Source organism: Hemiscyllium ocellatum, chromosome 1 (assembly GCF_020745735.1).
Source record: "Hemiscyllium ocellatum isolate sHemOce1 chromosome 1, sHemOce1.pat.X.cur, whole genome shotgun sequence".
Taxonomy (NCBI): Eukaryota; Metazoa; Chordata; class Chondrichthyes; order Orectolobiformes; family Hemiscylliidae; genus Hemiscyllium; species Hemiscyllium ocellatum.
This window is the reverse complement of record NC_083401.1, coordinates 20,538,132-20,559,741: the sequence shown is the minus strand read 5'-3', so window position 1 is coordinate 20,559,741 and position 21,610 is coordinate 20,538,132. Positions and strand designations below refer to the sequence as shown.

The 21,610-nt window shown below is 43.6% G+C and overlaps 1 protein-coding gene across 1 annotated transcript in view; it reads left to right on the top strand.

Annotated features, from left to right (window-relative positions):
* Window positions 1-232: 232 nt before the first annotated feature.
* Window positions 233-21,610, top strand: part of LOC132820879 (5-hydroxytryptamine receptor 7-like) — a 41,421-nt gene continuing 20,043 nt past the window's right edge. The window contains exon 1 of the mRNA XM_060833241.1: window positions 233-696. Coding sequence (XP_060689224.1) covers window positions 233-696 — 464 coding nt within the window. The remainder of the gene's footprint in view (window positions 697-21,610) is intronic.

Here is a 21,610-nt window from a genome sequence, read left to right as displayed (position 1 = left end):
GCTTCTGGCTTTGCAAAGGGAGCATATAAGCTGTTGCTGAGGTTGGGGCGGGGGGATTATACCGTGGGTTGGAGGAGTGGTGTGTATGTGTCTCTCTCTCTCTCTCTGCGCCAGGGAGCATTGAGACTCCGCTGAAGGATGGCGAGGCAGAGGGATAGCTCCTGAGTCTCCTGGATCCTCCGGATACTTGGTGCTGCATGGACCAGCCTGGCCCCTACCATAGCCAGCCGGGATGGTGCTCCGTAGCCAGCCCATCCTGCTCAGCCACCGCTCCCTGGGAGAGCCGGACAGCGGCGGCCAATGGCAGGAGCTGCCCCTCGGCTCCTTCCCCGAGCTCCTCAACCTCACCAACTCCACCGACTGCGGCGAGGACATCCTGCTGTACGGCGACGTGGAGAAAGTTATCATCGGCATCGTGCTGTCCATCATCACCGTGTGGACCATCGCCGGTAACTCGCTGGTCATCATCTCGGTCTGCATCGTCAAGAAGCTGCGGCAGCCCTCCAACTATCTGGTGGTGTCCCTGGCTGCCGCTGACCTCTCGGTCGCCTTGGCTGTCATGCCGTTCGTGATCATCACCGACTTGGTCGGCGGAGAGTGGCTCTTTGGGAAAGTTTTCTGCAACGTTTTCATCGCCATGGATGTAATGTGCTGCACAGCGTCGATCATGACCCTGTGTGTGATCAGTGTGGACAGGTGAGTCCTCATCTTCAACATCTCCACATAATGACACACAAAACACACACACACACACACAGATATAAACGCACGCAGTTATAAACATACACAGATATAAACACATACAGACACAGATAAGAACACACACAGGCGCAGATATCAACACAGAGATATACACACGTAAATGCACACACAGACACAGATATGCACACACAAACAATGATATACACATAAATACACACAGACAGATATATATATATGTCAACACATACAGACACAGACACACATAAATACACATAGTCACAGATAGATGCACATAAAGACACACATAGACACAGATATGCACACGTAAACACACAGGCACAGATATACACACATAAACACATACAGACAGAGACATGCACACACAAATACACACAGACACAGATGCACATATAAACACAAAGAGACACGGATATACACACATAACACATGCACATACACAGATATGCACATAAGCACACGCAGACACAGACATGCACACATAAATACACACACAGAGACAGATATACACACAGAGACAGGTATGCATGCATAAACACAAACAGACACAGATATACACACATAGGCATACACAGACACAGATATAAATGCAGAAATACACACAAGACACAAATATATACACATAAACACACAGAGATTCAGATATATGCATATGAATACAGACAGACACAGATATAATGACATAAACACACAGATACCGATATACACACATAAACACACTTAGACACAGAAAGACACAGATTTAAACACATAAATACACAGCTAAACACACAGACACAGACATAAATACAGGAACGCACACACACACAGACACAAATATAGACACATACACACAGACTCAAGCACAAATGTAATCATATGCACATACATCACTGATATAAATACATAGATACACAGACAAACACAAATGTGGACACATACACACATAGACATACATACAGATACAGGATTAAGCACAGGCATGACAAACACAGATATAAACGCGCACACAGGCAGTTATAAACACATAACTCAAGCAGACACACATACATAAACATGTAGAAACACAGATATCCAAAACACAGACACAAACACACACATATGCAAACACACAGATGCAAACAGACATGTCTACAAATGCATGCGTACATGTACGTATGCAAAAACATATATACTGATGCAGGCATACCTACGCGTAAACACAATTGTATAAATGCATTACAAAGATCTTCGTCAATCATAGAGGTATACCATCTGTTAGTTTTCAGTGGAGCACACAGCCTACGCTGAATGTATTGTATTTACTTTATACCATCTGAGCAACCAGATGATCCTATAGCTATTTCAGTCAGTCCTGAGCTGGGTGGAACTGAAATATTATGGAGTACTGCCCAGTGATATGGTCAAGGGTTTGGTTTCTATGAGTTTCAAAATTTGGGTGATTTGCTGTGAGGGGACAATGGGAGAATGCTCATCCCAGGTTTGTTCTTCCCACTCCCTACTGTGACAGAATCACTTCACCTGTGTTGTTCTTTATGTGCAACTACATAGCATCCTGACTGTTCTAAGACATAGCTTGTTCTCCTACTGCAGAACCGTGACATTAGCTACTCATAGATTCAGAGTCATACAGTGTGGAAACAGACCCTTCAGTCCTATTAGTCCATGCTGACTATGTTCTCAAAGCAAATTAGTCCCATTTGCCTGTGACTGACCCAAATTTCCCCAAAGCTTTCCTATTCATGTACTTAACTAAATGTTTTTTAAATGTTTTAATGTACCCACAGTCAGCACTTCCTCTGGCGTTTCATTCCATATATGAACCACCCTCTGTGTAAAAAAGTTGCCTTTCATATTCTTTTAAAATCTTTCTCCTCTCATCTTAAAAATATGCCCCCTAGTTTTGAACTCCCTGATTCTAGGGAAAAGACCTTTGCTATTCATCTTATCTGTGTCCCTTATGATTTCATAAACCTTTGTAATGTCACCCCTCAATGTCCTACACTCCAATGAAAATGACCCAGACTATCCAGCCTATCTTTATAATCCAAACTGTCCATTCCCAGCAACAGCCTGGTTCTTCTCTGAATTCTCTCCAATTTAATAATATCCTTCCTATTGCGGGGGAACCAGAACTGTACACAGTATTTCAAAAGAGATCTCACCAACATTCTATACAACTTCAAAATGACGTCCCAACATAAAGGTCTGAGCAAAAAAGACAAGTGTGCTAAATGCCTCTTAATCACCCTGTCGACATGTGACCCAAATTTCAAAGAATTATGTACTTGAACCCCTAGGTCTTTCTGTTCTACAACACTACCCGGGCCTTATCATTGATTACATAATTCCTGCCCCTGTTTGTTTTATCAAAAATGCACCACCTCACATTTATCCAAATTAAACTCCATCTGCCATTTCTCAGCCCATTGACCCAATTGATCAAGATCTCTTTGTACCCTTAGATAACCTTCTTCATTATCCACCATATCAATTTTAGAGGACTAGGGAAAGGAAATAGAACTGATTTTTATGACAAATTCTATGTATATTCTGTATATTGTTAGTTTTGACAATCTGAGAGTGACTACAGTGACTGTAAACAGAAAGGAATCTGATCAATTGAATAGAGTGACTGAATGTTTCACTTCCAGTTGTAAAGTCCAAGTAAAGCACAGGGAATCTTGGAGATAAAGCTGAGATGATTTCTGGAATACAAGCTGGATTGCCTGAAATTAGGGATTTGCTCCTTGCTCTCTAGTACGGTTTTTCTAAGTCTTCCTGTGAGTCGAACCATCAGCCGAAACTTGTGGTATCTCATAGTCGCTGCTGCATGCTGCACTCTGTTGCTATGACAGTAAACACCATTTAATGAAAACATTCAGTTCCTTTAAATGTCACACTTTTGGTATCAAATCTGGTTTTTTTTTGAGGTGTCAGCCATGACTCAGTTGGTAACACTCTCACTTCTGAATCAGAAGGTGGTGGGGTCAAGTCCTGTTCTGGAGACTTGAGCAGATAATCCAGGCTGACATTATAACACGGTACTGAGGGGGTGCTGCACTGTCTGAGCTGCCAGCTTTTACATAAGATGTTAAGCTATAGTTCTCCTTGCCCTCTCTGGTACAGTTTTCCCCGGTGGCTGGCAGCATACATATCCTTGAAACAACACCACTCAAGATATGTTATCTACTCATCATTTCATTGCTGTCTGCAAATTAGCTGCTGCATGTTTCTTTATTACAGCACTGTTTACAATTCAGAAGGATCTTGGCATGTCCTGCTTTAGAAAAAAGACATTCTACAAAGGAAAATAATGCATTTATATAGTGTCTTCCACTACCTCAGTCTGTCTGAAACACTTAGCAGTCAATTGAGTATTTTTAAAGTCTCGTCACTGTTATAATGTAGAACCCATGAGAGTAAATTCAACCTCTGCAAATTTTGAGAATGACCATGTATTTGATGTTGATTCAGGGATAAATATCACTAGGAATAATTCTTCCTTGGTCTTTATTTCAAAGGGAATGGAGTGTAAGAATAGGGAGCTTTTGCTAAAACTATACAAAACTATAAGTCCATACATAGAATATTGTCAACAGTTTTGGTCCCCTTACCTAAGGAAGGATAGACTTGGAATTGAAGGCAGTCAGAGAATGTTCACTAGTTTGATCCCAGAGACGGAGGGATTTTCTTATGAGGATACGTTGAGTAGTTTGGGCTTGCACCCACTGGTGTTTAGAAGAATTAGAGGACTGGATGGGGTAAATGTTGAAAGGTTGTTTCCCTTTGGGAGACCGGAGGACCAGAGGACATAATCTCAAAGCAACAGGTCTCCCAGAAATGAAGAGGAATTTCTTCTTCCAGTGTGTCGTGAATTTTTGGCATTCTTTACTGCAAAGTGCTGTCAAGGCAGGATCATTGTGAATATTCAAGGCTGAGATAGTTAATCAGTAGGAGAATCGAGGGATATGGGGAATATGTGGGTGAAGATGATCAGATCAGCCATGATCTCCTTGAATGAGATCTTCAGTGAGCTGGATACATTTTGTGGTCTTCTCTTCTTTGAAACAGCATCCTGAGAAATTTTCACATCCATCTAAAAGAGCAGACGTATCTCACTTTAATGTTTCACATAAACACCAGAGTCTCTGACATGCAGCACTTGCTCAGCACTGCAGTGGAGTGTTAGCCTTGATTTTTGTGCTGGGGCCGCTGTATTGAGACGTGTATAACTTTTCAACACAGGGGTGAGAGGGCTGCCCATTTGGGTCTTAGCTGACTCATAGCTGCAAGGTGGAAGTGGGTACTGCAGGTGCCGGAGATTAGAGTCAAGAAGTCCTTCCTGATGAAGGGCTTTGCCTGAAATGTCAATGTTCCTGCTCCTCGGATGCTGCCTGACCTGCTGTGTTTTTCCAGCACCACTCTAACTTTGACTCATAGATGCATTCCTGAAGAAGGGATCATGCCTGAAACGTCAATTCTCCTGCCCCTTGGATACTGCCTGACCTGCTGCGCTTTTCCAGCAGCACATTTTCAGCTCAAAGATGCAAGCCTTGTTCTGGGCTGTTGGTACTGTTGGCTGGGCTAGTCATTTATTGCCTATCCCTCAATGCCCTTGAAAAGCTGGTGTTGAGCTGCAGTCTTGAACTACAGTATTCCATGGGATATTGGTTCAGTGGATAACACTATCAGTTTCACTGGATGAGTGATCCAGAGTCTCAGCTACTCCCCTGGAGACATGGGTTTGTAACTCACCACGGCAGAAGGTAAAAGAGAATTTGGTAAAATCTGGAATTACAACAAGGCTGGTCAAATAGTGATTGTTCATTTTCATATTAAAGTCATCTGGTTCACTTAAATCCCTTAGAGAAGGAAATAGCTTGTTATCTTTCCCAGTCTGGTTTACATGGGATTCCATGTTCATGAAAATGTGTTGCTGGAAAAGCGCAGCAGGTCAGGCAGCATCCGAGGAGCAGGAGAATCAATGTTTCGGGCATGAGCCCTTCTTCAGGAATGAGGAGAGTGTGCCAAGCAGGCTAAGATAAAAGGTAGGGAGGAGGGACTTGAGGAGGGGCGTTGGAAATGCGATAGGTGGAAGGAGGTTAAGGTGAGGGTGATAGGCCAGAGTGGGGGTGGGGTCGGAGAGGTCAGGAACAAGATTGCAGGTTAGGAAGGCGGTGCTGAGTTCGAGGGATTTGACTGAGACAAGGTGGGGGGAGGGGAAATCGATTCTCCTGCTCCTTGGATGCTGCCTGACCTGCTGCACTTTTCCAGCAACACATTTTCAGCTCTGATCTCCAGCATCTGCAGTCCTCACTTTCTCCTTGAAGATTACACATTCATGGCAAAGAGGTTGACTCTTGACTGCCCTCTGAAAGGACCAGGAGAGCCAATTAATTTAAGGACAACTAGAAATGGGTAACAGATTGCCAGCTTAGTTGGCAATGCTCACATTCCCATACAAAGAATAACAAAAGCAAAGAACTCACTGTGAGATTAGGATGTTTCCTACTTTTTATTCAGAGTAAATTTGTCCTATTCTATTTTGTCATTTTTCTTTGAGTCTTTTAATTGAATTGATGATGTTTGTGTGACAGATAATATCACATCTTTCATGTCATAAACCCATATACTTTCTGACTCACCATGTATGTAAAAGTATCAGGGAGCGTGGGGGAGGTGGGGGGTGGGGTGGCATAGTCTGAGAATTATGACCAGATCATTTAGATGTGGAAGCATATAGACTTCTTCAAAAAGAAATAGAGAAAGGGCATGCATTTATTTAGAACTTATTGTACTACTTGGATGTCTCAAATCACTTTACAGCCAATGAAATGCTTTATTTGAAATTTGATCCCAATTATAATACAGGCATTCAGTCTTGTACACAGTAATCTCTTACAGGAGTAATGTGATAATGACCAGATAATTTTGTTCTTCTAATGTTGATTGCTGGATAAATATTTACCAGGAGACTGGGGAAAACTCCCCTGCTCTTTCTCAAAGGCAGCTTGCAGTGTTTAACATCTTCCAGAACAGAGACGCAGCAGACTATGCAATCACCGACAGATTTGTTTTGGCAGTCGATTGGGCGGGGGCTGTTAGGATGGTGGGTGGGGTGGGGGGGTGGGAGAGGGGAGTTGGTGGTGAAGGAAATAATTTTTATGACGTGACTTGCGTTATTAAGCATTCCCACAATAAAAAGGAAAGGCTTGTATTTTAAGTCTTACCATCTAATCACAGAATTACCCAGCACAATGGTAGACCATTTGAAGGAGCTATCCAATTAATGCCTCTGCTCAGCTCTTTCCACATTTCATGGTAAGCCTTTTCCTTTCCAAGATTACATTTAATTCCCTTTTGAAAGTTACTAATGAATCTCCTTCCACCACCCTTCAAGGCAGCATGTTCCAGCTCGCTGCAAAAAAACGAATTCTCATTTCCCCTCCAGTTTCTCTGTCAATTACCTTAAATCTTTGTCTTATGGTGACTGCCCCTTCTTGCAAGTGAAGACAATTAAAATCCTCAAATGAAAAGTGAAATACTGTTACATGCTAGAAATCTGAAATTAAAACAGAAATGGCCGGTCACAATCAGTGAGTCTCTCAGGGTCCGTAGAGAGAGTAACTCCGTTAATGATTCAAGTCAGATGTGATCCTTCTCTTCTTAAATGCTAATTCTGCTTCTCTCTTCACAGATACAGCCAGACATGCTGAGTAGTTCTTGTACTCTCTGCTTTTATAATAAATCCCTCTTGATTTTGAACATCTCCTCTTAACCTTTGCTGCTTGAAGCAGAAAACTACTTGCTGCTCTCGTCTTCACAAACCTCTCGTCCTGGTATCTCTTTTGTCAAACTTGGACGCAGCAATGTCTCTTGAAAGGGAATGCTGAACAATTGGCACACGACTGAAAGTCAAATGATTTACAAAATCAGAGAAACCAGAGTTAACGTTTTGGGTCCCATGATCCTTCTTCAAAACTACTCAGCGTTCTGAGGAAGGGTCACTCGACCCCAAAACGTTAACTCTGATTTCTCTGGCTGGATGCTGCCAGACCTGCTGAGCTTTTCCAGCAATCTCTGTTTTTATCTCTGATTTACAGCTTCTGCAGTTCTTTTGGTTTTTAATTCTTTTCCATTATTTATTGAAATCTTTTTGTTTAATAAGAAAACAAGCTTGAAACATTTATAGCTGTGGTAGGTGACTATTTTGGATACTTGGATGTCAACACAGAGATATTAAGTTCACAATTCCATTGATTGTGAATGTACAGGTGGATCTGCTTGTTTTAATAAGTATAAACATTGTGAATTGTGTTGAAAACCAAATTAATTCGTATTGTCTGTCAAAGCCAAAGCTGCTTGCCATTACGAGGTCCAGCTTACACATGATTCCAGTCCCATTCTTGGTGGTTGACTCTTCATGGTCTTGGGGCATCTTGTGATGGGTAGAATCTGATGTCTTATTAGTGTTGCCCACATTTAAAGAGAAAGGCAATGGATAAAGTGCTGATGACAATATCTGGGTGGCACAGTGGCTCAGGGGTTAGCATTGCTGCCTCACAGTGCCAACGCTCCCAGGTTCGATTCCAGCCTCGGGTGACTGTCCGCGTGGAGTTTGCACATTCTCCTGGTGTCTGCGTGGGTTTCCTCCGGGTGCTCCGATTTCCTCCCACAGTCCAAGGATGTGCAGGTTAGGTGAATTGGCCATGCTAAATTGCCCATAGTGTTAGGTGCATTAGTCAGAGGGAAATAGATCTGGGTGGGTTGCTCTTTGGAGGGTTGGTGTGGACGGGTTGGGCCAAAGGGCCTGTTTCCACACTGTTGGGAATCTAATCTATCTACCATGTAACCCTTAGGCACTGAAACACTTCCGCAGTCCAAAGATGTGCAGGTTAAGTGGATTAACCATGCTAAATTGTCCATAGCATCCCTGGTTATACAGGTGAGGTGGATAAGCCCATGGGAAATGCAGGGTTGCAGAGATAGAATAGGGGGATGGGTCTGGATAGGATGCTTTTCAAAGGGTTGCTTTGTGGACTCGATGGGCCGAATGGTCTGCTTCCACGCTGTAGGGATTCTATGATTCAGCAGCCTCTAGGAGATTATGTGGCTTGTGTAATTTTGTTATCCATAAACTTTATCAACTATATATCTAAATAAGGAATCAGAGTAGACATGGGGAAAAATGCATCAACTCCACACAGTCACCTGAGGCTGGAATCAAACCTGGGACCCTGGTGCTGTGAGGTAGCAGTGCTAACCACTGAGCCACTGAGCCACCGTGCCGCCTGGTGACTGAGCTGGACTTTAATTCTGATCCCATCTATGTCAGTTGCATTGCTAACACTCACTTCTGAAGTGAAGTGGACTGGGTTCAAATCCCTATTCCAGGATTTTAAAATCTATTCATGGAATGTGGGTATGCCAGGCCGGCATTTATTGTCCATCCCTAATTGCCCTAAGGGCAGTTAAGCATCAACCACATTGCTGTGGGTCTGGAGTCACGTGTAGGCCAGACTGGGTAAGGATGGCTGTTTCCTTCCCTACAGGTCATTAGTGAACTAGATGTGATTTTCCTGACAATTGCCAATAGATTCGTGGCTATCATTAGACTCTGAATTCTAGATTTGTTTTCATTGAATTCAAATTCCACCATCTGCCATAGCAGGATTCAAACTCGGGTCCCTAGAACATTACCTGGGTCTCTGAATTAATAGGAGAAAGTGAGCACTGCAGATGCTGGAGATCAGAGCTATAAAGTGTGGTGCTGGAAAAGCACAGCAGGTCAGGCAGCATCCGAGGAGCAAAACAGTCGATGTTTCGGGCATAAGCCCTTCATCAGGAATGTAGGGGAGAGGGAGCAGGGAGGGAACTGAGAGATACATAGGAGGGTGGGGTTGGGGCTGCGAAGGCAATCTTCCTCAGCTACCTTCCTCCCAGCCCACCTCCACTCTCCTATTGCTCTCTGGATTAATAGCCCAGTGACTATTTCCCTGACTCCAGGACCCAACAGCACAAACATCAATGCTTCGTAGCAGCAGTATATACTATCTGCAAGATACACTGCAGAAATTCACCAAAGATCCTCAGATAGCACCTTCCAATCCCACAACCAGGACAAGGACAGCAAATACATGGAAACACCACCAGCTGCAGGTTTTCCTCCAAGCCACTCACCATTCTGACATGGAATACATCGCTGTTCCTTTACTATTACTAAGTCCTTCTCAAGGACAGGCAATAAATATTGGTCAAGATTAGAGTAGTGCTGGAAAAGCACAGCAGGTCAGGCAACATCTGAGGAGCAGGAAAATTGATGGTTCGGGTCAAAGCTCTTCATCAGGGCATCTAATCTCCAGCATCTGCAGTACCCACTTTCGCCTAATAAATGTGAATCATCTAGTGAGGTCCATATCCCAGGAGTGAATAACAAAAAGGCTGTACTGAACTGTCTGTTGAATGAAGTATTAAGCTGAGGCTTTGTGTTAACCCAACAGACCAAAATATAGTAGCAGAATTAGGCCATTCAGCCCATTGGATCTGCTCCAACATTTGATCATGATGTCTCAATCCCATTCTCCTGCCTTGTCCGTGTCACCCTTGATCCCCTTACTAATCAAGAGCCTATCAATATCTGTCTTAAATACACTCAGTGACTTGGTCTGTACAGCCCTCTGTGGCAATGAGTTCTACAGAGAAGGCTCTCTTAGTGGCTGTAAAACTTTTGTGCTGTGTGGAGTTGTTCTGTGGTGTCCTGGCCAACGTTTATCTCTCAATCCACATCACAAGAAATAAATTATTTAGTCTATGCCATATTGTTGCCTTTGGGGTCTCGCTGTGTTCATATTGACTGCTTCCTAGATTCCCACACTTCAGCTGTGCTCCATTCGGTGCAAAACTCTTTGAGATGTTCAGTGGTCAGGAAGGCTGCAGTATAAACACAAATCCTTCTTTGTTCTGGTAACAGGGTTTGCCCACCTTCCTGGTTTGCAGATGTCCAATTGCCTGAGTTATGGCAGGATGAGTGGAGTGACCTTCTTCACTCTCCCTCCCCAGTTACCACCTCCTGAATACAAAACGTCAGCAGGGGGAAGCAAATCAGGAAAACTTGGACTGAAAGCAAATAAAAATGCAACTCAATAACAATTGAAGTTTATTTCTTTTAAAATAGCCCTTGAAACCTGGCACTTTGACTAATCTTTTGGCCACTTGTCCTACTAGCAATGCCAAGTTATTGGGTTACCCACCCATAAAGCACCTTAGAGTTTTACCACAGTGAAAGCACTGGCAGAAGACAATGGTGTGCTAGTAATTTAGTAATTCAGAGCTTTGGGAGTCATTGCAGATTGTGAAATTGAATTCCGTTTTAAAAATAAAAATCTAGAAAGAAAGATAAAGCTGGCCTAATGGTAAACATGTAATTGCTGTTGTAAAGACACATTTGATGTCCTTTAGGGGAAGAAATTCTGCCATTCTTATCTGGTCTATACGTGACTCCAGACTCACAGCAATATGTTTGACTCTTAACTGCTCTCTGGGCAATTCGTGCTGGCCCAGCCAGCGGTGGCCATATCCAATTAAAAAAAAGCCCTAGAATCCTTGCACTGTGAAAACAGGCCTTTCAGCCCATACTGCCCCTCCAAAGACCATCCAAACCAAACCCATCTCCCTACTGTATCCCTGTATTTCCCCATGGCTAATCCACCTAGCCTGCACATCCCAGGGCACTAAGGACAAGTCAGCATGGCTAATCATTGATCTGTGTGAGGAAACCAGAGCACTTGGAAGAGACCCACGCAGACACAAGGAGAACCCGTAAACTCCACACAAACAGTCACCTGAGGCAGTAATGCTAACCACTGAGCCCCCATACTACCCAATGTATGGAGAATAATAAAAAAAATGTGTAGGTTAGGTGGCTTGGCCATGCTAAATTGTCCCATAGCATCTGGAGTTGTGTAGGCTAGGTCGATTAACCATGGTAAGTGTAGGGTTATGGCGATCGGGTGGTTGGTTGGTGTGTCTGCTGGTTGGGATGCTCTTTGGAAGGTCAGTGCAGGCTCAATAGGTTGAATGGCCTCCATCTGCACTATAGTGATTCTATGAGTCAATGATTCTAATATAAATCCGAGTCCTTGCTGAAGAGGATATTTAATAAAGTTACTCATCTCCTTCGGAAGAAGAATCATGTCCAACTCGGAAAGTTAGCTCTATTTCTCCTTCCACATATGTGGCTAGGATACTGCTGACACATTCCCTGTATTTGTAGTAATTTCCTTCTTTCTGGAGATAGTGGGAAAAGAAGCCCAAATCAAATGTTAAAGTCTAAATCAGATAGCCAGCGCAGAACTTCTCTGATGTAAGCAGTACTCCGATCTATGCAATCCAACTGAGGGTACTTTTTCAATGCTACACTCTGCAACCTGACCAGTGATTCTCCACCCACACAATAATTATGTTTGAACCTTCCATTTCCAAAGATGGCATCTATCCCAATCGATTCTGAAGTGTTTTGGTGGCTGATCGCCATTTGTAAATTGATTGTAAAAATCAATTTGAGAAGCAGGGAAGGAATTACCCTTCAGCAGTACTAGCAGGCAAACAGTTACTATATCGAGTACTTTAGCATTCTTAGTGGAAGCTCCTGTCTTTTACCCTCTGCTCTGGCATTTTTGTATCTTTCCTTCAAGTGGTTCTGTTCCATCAGCAATTGGAATTGCTCAAGAACAATCTGACGTGGAAATGACTGGTTGGTTTCAGCCCTGTGATGATCATTTGTTTCTTATTTTGGCTGTAAGTTGACTCACACTATCAATAAATTAACTTAAGTGAGTTACGTGTTTCCTTGCAGCATTGCCTGATAGCAAAAGCAAGAGCTAAAATGGCTGAGAGTCAATAAGAAGACTGGTATTGAGTTGAGGAGTTCATGAGATGTCAGCAGTGGTGAAGTTTTGTTCAGGCGATTTGATGTTGCCTAAATTTAATGATGGTGGTAGTGCGTTTTTATTTTAGTCAGTTTGAAAAGAAAGAAAATGATGCAAAATCCATGAAAACAGGATGATTAAAGGCTGAGAGAGGATTGAGTTTGAGCTTACAATTTAAAACTGCGATCTGCATTCTCCACCAAACTTTCCACTCGTTTCCTCCTTGACTCTACGTAGGTATGTTTCTCCATGATGGCTTTTTGGTGTGTTTTGCTGAATTGATAATTCTTTATGGGCTTGGACTGACTGAAAAAGGAGAAAACTCGGCTGCATATGTCAGAATCAGGGGATTTAATCTCGTGATAAGAGATAGGCCGCATGAGACCAAAAGGATGTGGATGCTTTGGAGAGGCGCAGAGGAGGTTCACCAGGATGCTGCCTCATATGGAGGGAGCTGGCTATGAAGAGGTTAACTGGATTAGGATTATTTTCATTAGAAAGGTGGAGGTTGAGGGCGGGACCTGATTGAGGTCTATAAAATTGTGAGAGGTATAGACAGGATGGATAGCAAGAAGCTTTTTCCCAGAGTGGGGGACTCAATTACTAGGGATCACGAGTTCAAGGTGAGAGCGGAAAAGTTTAAGGGAGATATGTGTGGAAAGTTCTTTATGCAGAGGGTGGTGGGTGCCTGGAACATGTTGCCAGTGGAGGTGGTAGAGGTGGGCACAGTAGCGTCATTTAAGATGTGTCCAGACAGATACATGAATGGCAGGGAGCAGAGGGATGCAGGCCCTTAGAAAATAGGCTATAGGTTTAGGTAGAGGATCTGGATTATTGTGGGCTAGGAGGGCCGAAGGGCCTATTCCTGTGCTGTAATTTTCTTCATTCTTTGTTCTTGACTGAGATGAGGAGGAATTTCTTTACCCAGGCGGTTGTCAATCATTGGAATCCTCTGCCCCAAGGTGCAGCAAATGCTTAGTCAATAAGTGCATCCAAAGCTGAGTTTGACAGGGAACCAATGGACATGGGGATATGGCAAGAAGTTGGAGATATGGTAGTCAGCCACAATCTCACTGAGTAATGGAACAGTTACAGCACTGAAGGAAGCCATTCAGCCCTGTGTTGGTTCTCTGCTAGAATACCTAACCCAGTCTCAATCACTCTGCCTTCCTCCCTGTGGCCCTATGAATGTTTTCTATGTCTCCCATTCATCAACATTTGGCCCATTCATCTGTCCATCCAGATGCTTTAAAAACATTGTAATTGTACCAGCCTCCACCACTTTGGCAGCTCATTCAATACATGCACCACCCTCTTCACCTCAAATCAGTGTCCTATTGTTCTCAATCCTTATGCCCTTGGGAATAGTTTCTCTCTGTCTGCTATGTCCAAAACCGTCAGAATTGGACAACTCTTTCAAATCCCTTCTTCACCTTTTCTTCTCTAAGTAAACATTTCCTGAGCATTTAAAAAAAAATCATTCATAGATGTGGGCATCGCTGGCTGGCCACAAATTATTGTCCATCCCTAGTTGCCCTTGAGAAGATGGTAGTCAGCTGCCTTCTTGAACTGCTGCAGTTCATGTGCTATAGATCGACCCACAATGCTGTTAGGCAGGGAATTCCAGAATTTTGATGCAGTGAGAGTGAAGGAATGGCAACATATTTCCAGGTTAGACTGGTGAGTGGCTTGGAGGGAAACTTGAGATGGTAGCGTTTCCATGTATCTGCCACCCTTGCTGTTCTAGATGGTCGTGAATTTGGAAGTTACTGTCTGAGGATCTTTGGTGAATTTCTGCAGTGCATCTTGTAGATAGGACACACTGAGCTTGGGTGGTGGAGAGAGTGGATGTTTGTAGATGTGGTACTAATCAAGCAGTTTGCTTTGTCCTGGATGGTGTCAAGCTTCTTGAGTGTTGTTGGAGCTGCTCCCATTCAGGCAAGTATGGAGTCTTCCATTGTACTCCTGACTTGTGCCTTGTAGATGGTGGACAGGCTTTGGGGTGTCAGGAAGTGAGTTATGTGCCCGCAATATTCCTAGCCTCTGACCTGTTGTTGTAGCTGCTGTGTTTACATGGTGAGATGTTCTGGTCAATAGTAACCCTCAAGAGGTTGATAGTGAGGGATTCAGTGATGGTAACACAATTGAATGCCACGGGGCGGTGGTTAAATTGTCTCATTGATGATGGTCATAGCCTGGCATTGTGTGGCATAAATATTACTTGCCTCTTCTCAACCAAACTCTGGAGATTGTGTGCATTTGAACATGGACTACTTCAGGATCTGACGAGTCACTAATGCTTTTTTAGATTAGATTCCCTACAATGTAGAAACAGGCCATTTGGCCCAACAAGTCCACACTGACCCTCTGAAGAGTCACCCACCCAGACCCATTTCTCTCTGACTAATGAACGCAACACTATTGGCAATTTGGCATAGCTAATTCACCTGGCTTGCACGTCTTTGGATTGTGGGAGGAAACCCACACAAACACAGTGAGAATGTGTAAACTTCACACATTCCTGATGCTGAAAATCGAACCCGGGCCCCTGGCGCTGTGAGGCAGCAGTGCTAACCACTGAGCCATTGTGCTGCCCCATGTTGTTGAACATTGTACAATCATCAACAAAAATCCCCGCTTCTGACCTTATGATGAAGGGAAGGTCATTGATGAAGCAGCTGAAAATGGTTGGACTTCGGACACTATCCTGAGGAACTCCTCCAGAGCTGTTGTGGAGCTGAGATGACTGACCTCCAACATCCACCACCATCTTCCTTTGTGCCAGTGTGACTCTAATCAAAAGAGAGTTTGCCCCAATACCCATTGATTCCAGTTTTGCCAGGGCTCCTTGATGCCACACTTGGTCAAATGCAGCCTTGATATCAAGCACTATCACTCTCACCTTCCCTCTGGAATCCAGCTCTTTTGTCCATGGTTGAACCAAGGATGTAATGAAGTCAGGAACTGAGTGGCCCTGGCAGAACCCAAACTGGACATCACTGAGCAGGTTAATGCTGAGCAGGTACTACTTGATAGCACTGTTGATGACACCTTCTATCACTTTACTGATGGTCAAGAGTAGACTGATGGGATTGGCTGGGTTGGATTTGTCCTGCTTTTTATGTACGGGACATACTTGGGCAATTTTTCGCATTGTTGGGTAGATGCCAATGTTGATGCCAAAGCTTTTCCAGGCAGTGGCAAATTCTGGAACACCAGTCTGCAGTATTATTCTTGGAATGTTGTCAGGGCCTGTAGCCTTTGCAGTATCAAATGCCTCCAACTGTTTCTTGATATCACATGGAGTGAATCAAATTGGCTGAAGACTGGTATGTGTAATGTTGGGACCACTGGAAGAGGTTGAGATGAATCATCTACTGAACACCTCTTGCTGAATATTGTTCAGTTTATCGATGCGATTGACGTTCCTTATCCCTGGAATCATTCCCATAAATCTTTTATGCCCTCTCTCTAATGTCTTCTTCAGAATATGGTGCCTGGACCATAGGGAAACTGGAGCAGGAGTATGCCATTTGGTCCCTCAAGCCTGTTCCACCAGTTAGGGAGATCATGGCTGATCTGTGGCCTAATTCCATATGGCTTTTGACCCCTTATCCCTAATATTGTTGCTTAACAAGTATTTATCTAATTCAGGTTTAAAGTTAATAACTGGTCCATTATCTACTGCTATTTGTGCAAGAAAGTTCCAAACATAGAGTCATAGAGATGTACAGCACAGAAACAGATCCTTTGGTCCAACCCGTCCATGCCAACCAGATATCCCAAACCAATCTAGTCCCACCTGCCAGCACCCAGCCCATATCCCTCCAAACCCTTCCCATTCGTATACCCATCCAGATTCCTTTTAAATGTTGCAATTGTACCGGCCCCCAACATTTCCTCTGGCAGCTCACTTCTTACACGTACCACCCTCTGTGTGAAATAGTTGCCCCTTAGGTCTCTTTTATATCTTTCCCTTCTCACCCTAAACCTATGCCCTCTAATTCTGGATTCCCTCACCCCAGGGAAAATACTTTATCTATTTATCCTATCCATGCCCCTCATGATTTTATAAACCACTATAAGGTCACCCCTCAGCCTCTGATGCTCCAGGGAAAACAGCCCCAGCCTATTCAACCTCTCCCTACAGCTCAAATCCTCCAACCCTGGCAACATATTTGTAAATCTTTTCTGAACCCATTCAAGTTTCACAACATCTTTCTGATAGGAAGGAGATCAGAATTGCATGCAATATTCCAACAGTGGCCTAAAAATCCTGGAGAGCCGCAACATGACCTCCCAACTCTTGTACTCAACACTGTTAGCAATTGGATGTAAACTCCATTTAATGCTGAATTAGTGTTTACGAAGGTTTATCATAACCTCCATGCTTTTGAAATCTCACCTTCTCATGATAAAATGCTTTATTAATCTGCCTTAATGTGTACCCCCAGGTCTATCAGCTTGTGCTCCTTTACAATCTTAGCCCTCACCTTCAGCTGCATGTCTTTGTTAGTTTCATTCAGAAGAGTAAAAAATGAGGTCTGCAGATGCTGGAGATCACAGCTGAAAATGTGTTGCTGGTTAAAGCACAGCAGGTTAGGCAGCATCTCAGGAATAGGGAATTCGACGTTTAGCTTGAGGTGCTATCTGCTATGGAATCTTCTGTTGAGAATAGAGGACCTCATTACTCAGTCTGATTTGGTCTTGACACAACACTCACCTAGATGTACTGTTTAGCGTGAATCAGTGATTGACAACACAAACAAGGAATTATAAATGAGATAAAGCAGAAATAAAAATATCAGATCTCCTGCATCACAGTATCTTTACCTTGGTAACTGGGAGCCTTTTCGATGCATTCACCATCCGCCACCTTCAATTACAACAGGAACACTGATGCTCAATATAGAATCGTACCATTGTTTTCAAGAGTTCTTCTTGAATAGCGTGACCTTCAGGTGAGGTTCTTTATCCTACAGTTCGTTACATGACTGTGCCTTGAATAATTGAACCATCAGCAGGGTCTGGCTTCATTCATTGCCCCACTGACAGACTTCAGGCTGTTATGTTAAGATTATGCCCATTTTGTGTTTTTTTAAAATTTTCAGATAATAACACAAATTATGCCATTGCTCATTCTCATCAAGGTTAGGGATGCAATTGTTGATTAATTATTGGAGCACTTTAGGAAGCTGGTCCCAGCATCAACTACTCCCACGTAGGTACATGAGATACATTGAATGGAAAAGGTCCTTCTGTGTCACAGTAATGCTTCTAATCACAGCATCAATGGAATAACCCTTCATGCACCAGTCTGACATTTGCACTATGAAAACATTAATTTACAAAGGCTTTGCAGGGCTGTTATTTCTGTGTCAATTAGTTCTGTATTATTGAGTTTTTCTTTTGAACCTGTTAGAAATAGATGAATTATATTCAATCAATCTGGCTGGGCTAAGCATTTAGTTGCAGAGACAAAAAGGACCTATTACCACCAAGAGTGTCACTTATCATTTGGATCTCTATCCCATTGTTTCCTTCTCTTGGAAAAATGTCATTTCTTCAGTCGTATCAGCACTGAGTGCTCTAGGTGGCAGCATATTCCTTAGCATAATGGGCTCACATTTGAGGAACTTCACAACTTATTTCAGCTGTTGGTTTCCTTTCTGTGGAATTAACCCCTTTTGGAATTGAATGAATTTCTCTGCTTGCATTGTACTCTCTCATACATAAACATAGCAGTAGTTCGATCTCCTTGCATTCTTTAGACAGATTCATTCACCCAAATGGACCCATCCCTAATTGCCCTTGAGAAGGTGGTGGTGAATAGACTGATTAAGCCAGTGCAGCTCATGTAGTGCGGATTCACACATGATGCTGTTATGCAGGGAATTCCAGCCTTGCACAACTGTCTGCATGGAGTTTGCATATTCTCCCTGTGTTTGCGTGGGTTTCCATTGGGTGTGGTGGTTTCCTCCCAGAGATCTGCAGGTTAGTTGGATTAGCCATGGCAAATGCTGGGTTATGGAGGTAAAGTGGAGCAGTGAGTTTGGCTGGGATGCACTTCAGAAGGTCAGTGCGGATTCAATAGGCTGAATGTCCTCTATCTGTAAATTAAGCATTCTATGATTCTAAAATACCATTGAAGGGAGAGCTGCAGGAAGCAATCAGACAGATGGAAAACAATAAACTGGAAGAACTGTGGATACTGGGAATCAGAAACAAAAACAGAAATTGCTGCAAAAGCTCAGCAGGTCTGGCAGCATCTGTGGGGAGGAAGCAGTGTTAACGTTTTGGGTCCAGTGATCTTTCTTCAGGACTGATTGGAGCTCAGATTGGGTTGGTACTTATGCAGAAGAAGGGGTAGAGGGAGGGGAGGGAGAGTAAACAATCGGTGGAGATAGAGTCCAAAGACAGACAAGAACTGTTGGATGGACAAAGGACTGGGTAAAGGTTAACCTGAGGAAATGGATCGCTGCTAATTGGGACTTGTGTGTGGTAGCAGTCAATGTGATGACAATGCCTGGAATTTTGGGGTTGGACTAAGGACATGGGAGAAGGTACCTCAGGCCCTAAAATTATTGAACCCAGTATTGAGTCCTGGACGCTACAGGGTTCGCAAGTGGAAAATGAGGTGCTTGCTCTGAGCTTCGCTGGAGCACTGCAGCATACCTGAGACAGAGGTATTGGTCAGGGAACAGGTTCATGTGTTAAAGTGGCCGGCAGCTGGAAGCTCTGGGGCTTTTTTGCAGAATTCATTAGTTGAATTTGAATTCATTAAAGACTTGGCCTAATATCTTGTTCGCTAATCCCTTTTAGGGAAGGAAATCAGCCATCCTTACTTGGTCTGGTCTCCATGTGACTCCAGATCCACAGCAATGTCCGCTGGACAGTGAGCGATGGGTGATCAATGTTGACCTTGTCAATGGCCTGTGAACAAATGGAAATAAAAATTGAGTCGGTGGACTTCAGGGATTTTAACCCAAAACTCAAAATATGGAACTAATATAAACATTGCACCTTATTTGGAAAAAAGGCCTTGAATTTGTGAAAAGCTGTGTGGTGAAACAGAATACTTTCTTTGTAAGATCTGCTATATTTTGCCGGCCAATCCCCCAAAAAGACAGCGGAACCACCAATTCTCAATGACTTGTCTTCTACTGCCTTCTGTGACAATGAATTCCACAGCTTCACCATCCTCTGGCTGAAGAACTTCCTCCTCATCTCCATTGTGAAGGGTCACCCATGTCCATATGTAAAGACCCCATATCTCAGGAGGGATGTACTGGCCCTGGAGCGTATTCAGAGGAGGTTCATGAGAATGGTCCCAGGAATGAAAAGCTTAACACATGAGGAACATTGGAGGACCCTAGATCTATACTGTATGGAGTTGAGAAGGATGAGAGAGGAATCTAATTGACACATGCAGCATACTGAATGGCTTGGACAGAGTGGATATTGGGAAGATGTTTCCATTTGTAGGAGAGACTAGGACCTGAGGGCACAGCCTTAAAGTAAAGAGAAGATCTTTTAGAATGGAAATAAGGAGAAACTTCTTCAGCCAGAGAGTGGTGAATCTATGGAATTCATTGCCACAGAAGGCAGTGGAGGCCAGGTCATTGAGTTTATTTAAGACTGGAATAGATAGGTTCTTGATTGTCAACAGGATCAAGGGTTAAGGGGAGTAAGCGTCAGAATTGGAAAGAGAGACTCATCAGCCATACTTGAATGGTAGAGCAAACTTGATGGGCTGAATGGCCTTATTTCTGCTTCTATGTCTTATGGTCTTATCCCTTCACTCTGAGGTCTTTCCCAAAGGTCCTACTCTCTGCTATTTATGGAAACATCTTTTGCATGTCCACTCTATCCAGGCTTCTCAGTATTCTATAAGTTTCAGTCAGATCCCCTCTCATCCTTGTAAACCCCATCAAATACAGACCCAGAGTCCTCAGCTGCTCATCACAGGACAAGTCCTTCATTCTTGTAAACCTGCTTTGGAACTCCTCCAATGCAACACATCCTTCGTTCGGTACTGGGCCCAAAACTGCTTACAATATTCAAAATGTGGTGTGACGAGAGCCTCACACAGCCTCAGTAGTACATCTCTGCTTTTGTAGTCTGGCCCTTTTGAAATGAATGCAAACATTTCATTTGCTTTCCTAGCTGCCATCTGAACCTGAATATTAACCTTAAGACAATCCTGAATGAGGATTCCCAAGTCCCTTTATGCTTCGGATTTCTGAAGCCTTTCCCCATTTGGAAACTAGTCTATGCCTCTATTCGTCCTACCAAAGTGCATGACCTCACACTTCCCCACATTGTATTCCATCTACTACTCCTTTGCCCACTCTCCCAGCCTGTCCAAGTCCCTGTACAGCCTCCCCACTTTCTCAACAGTATCTGTTCCTCCACCTATCTCTCTGTCATCTGCAAACTTAGCAACAATGCCTTCAATTCCTTCATCCAGAACGATAATGTAAAATGTGAATAATTGTGGTTCTGACACGGGCTCCAGCGGAACTCCACTAGTCACAGGCTGCTATCCTGAAAAATACCTCTTTATCTTTACTCTCTGTCAGTTAACCAATCTTCTATCCATGCCAGTACCTTGTCCCTAATGCAATGGTCTAACTTTGGGGGGGGGGGTTATGGCTGGGTAAAAGGTAGCTGGGAATGCGATAGGTATATGGAGGTGAGGGAGAAGGTGATAGGTCAGAGAGGAGGGTGGAGTGGATAGGTGGGAAGGAAGATGGACAGGTCAGACAGTTCAAGAGGGCGGTGCCGAGTTGGAGGGTTGGATCTGGGATAAGCTGGGGGAGGGGAGATGAGGAAGCTGGTGAAATTGACATTGATGTCGTGTGGTTGGAGGATCCCAAAGTGGAAGATGAGGCGCTCATCCTCCAGGTGGCTTGGATTTGGCGATGGAGGAGGCCAAGCAGCTGCAGATAATGGAGCCTAGGACATAAAGTGAGGAACTC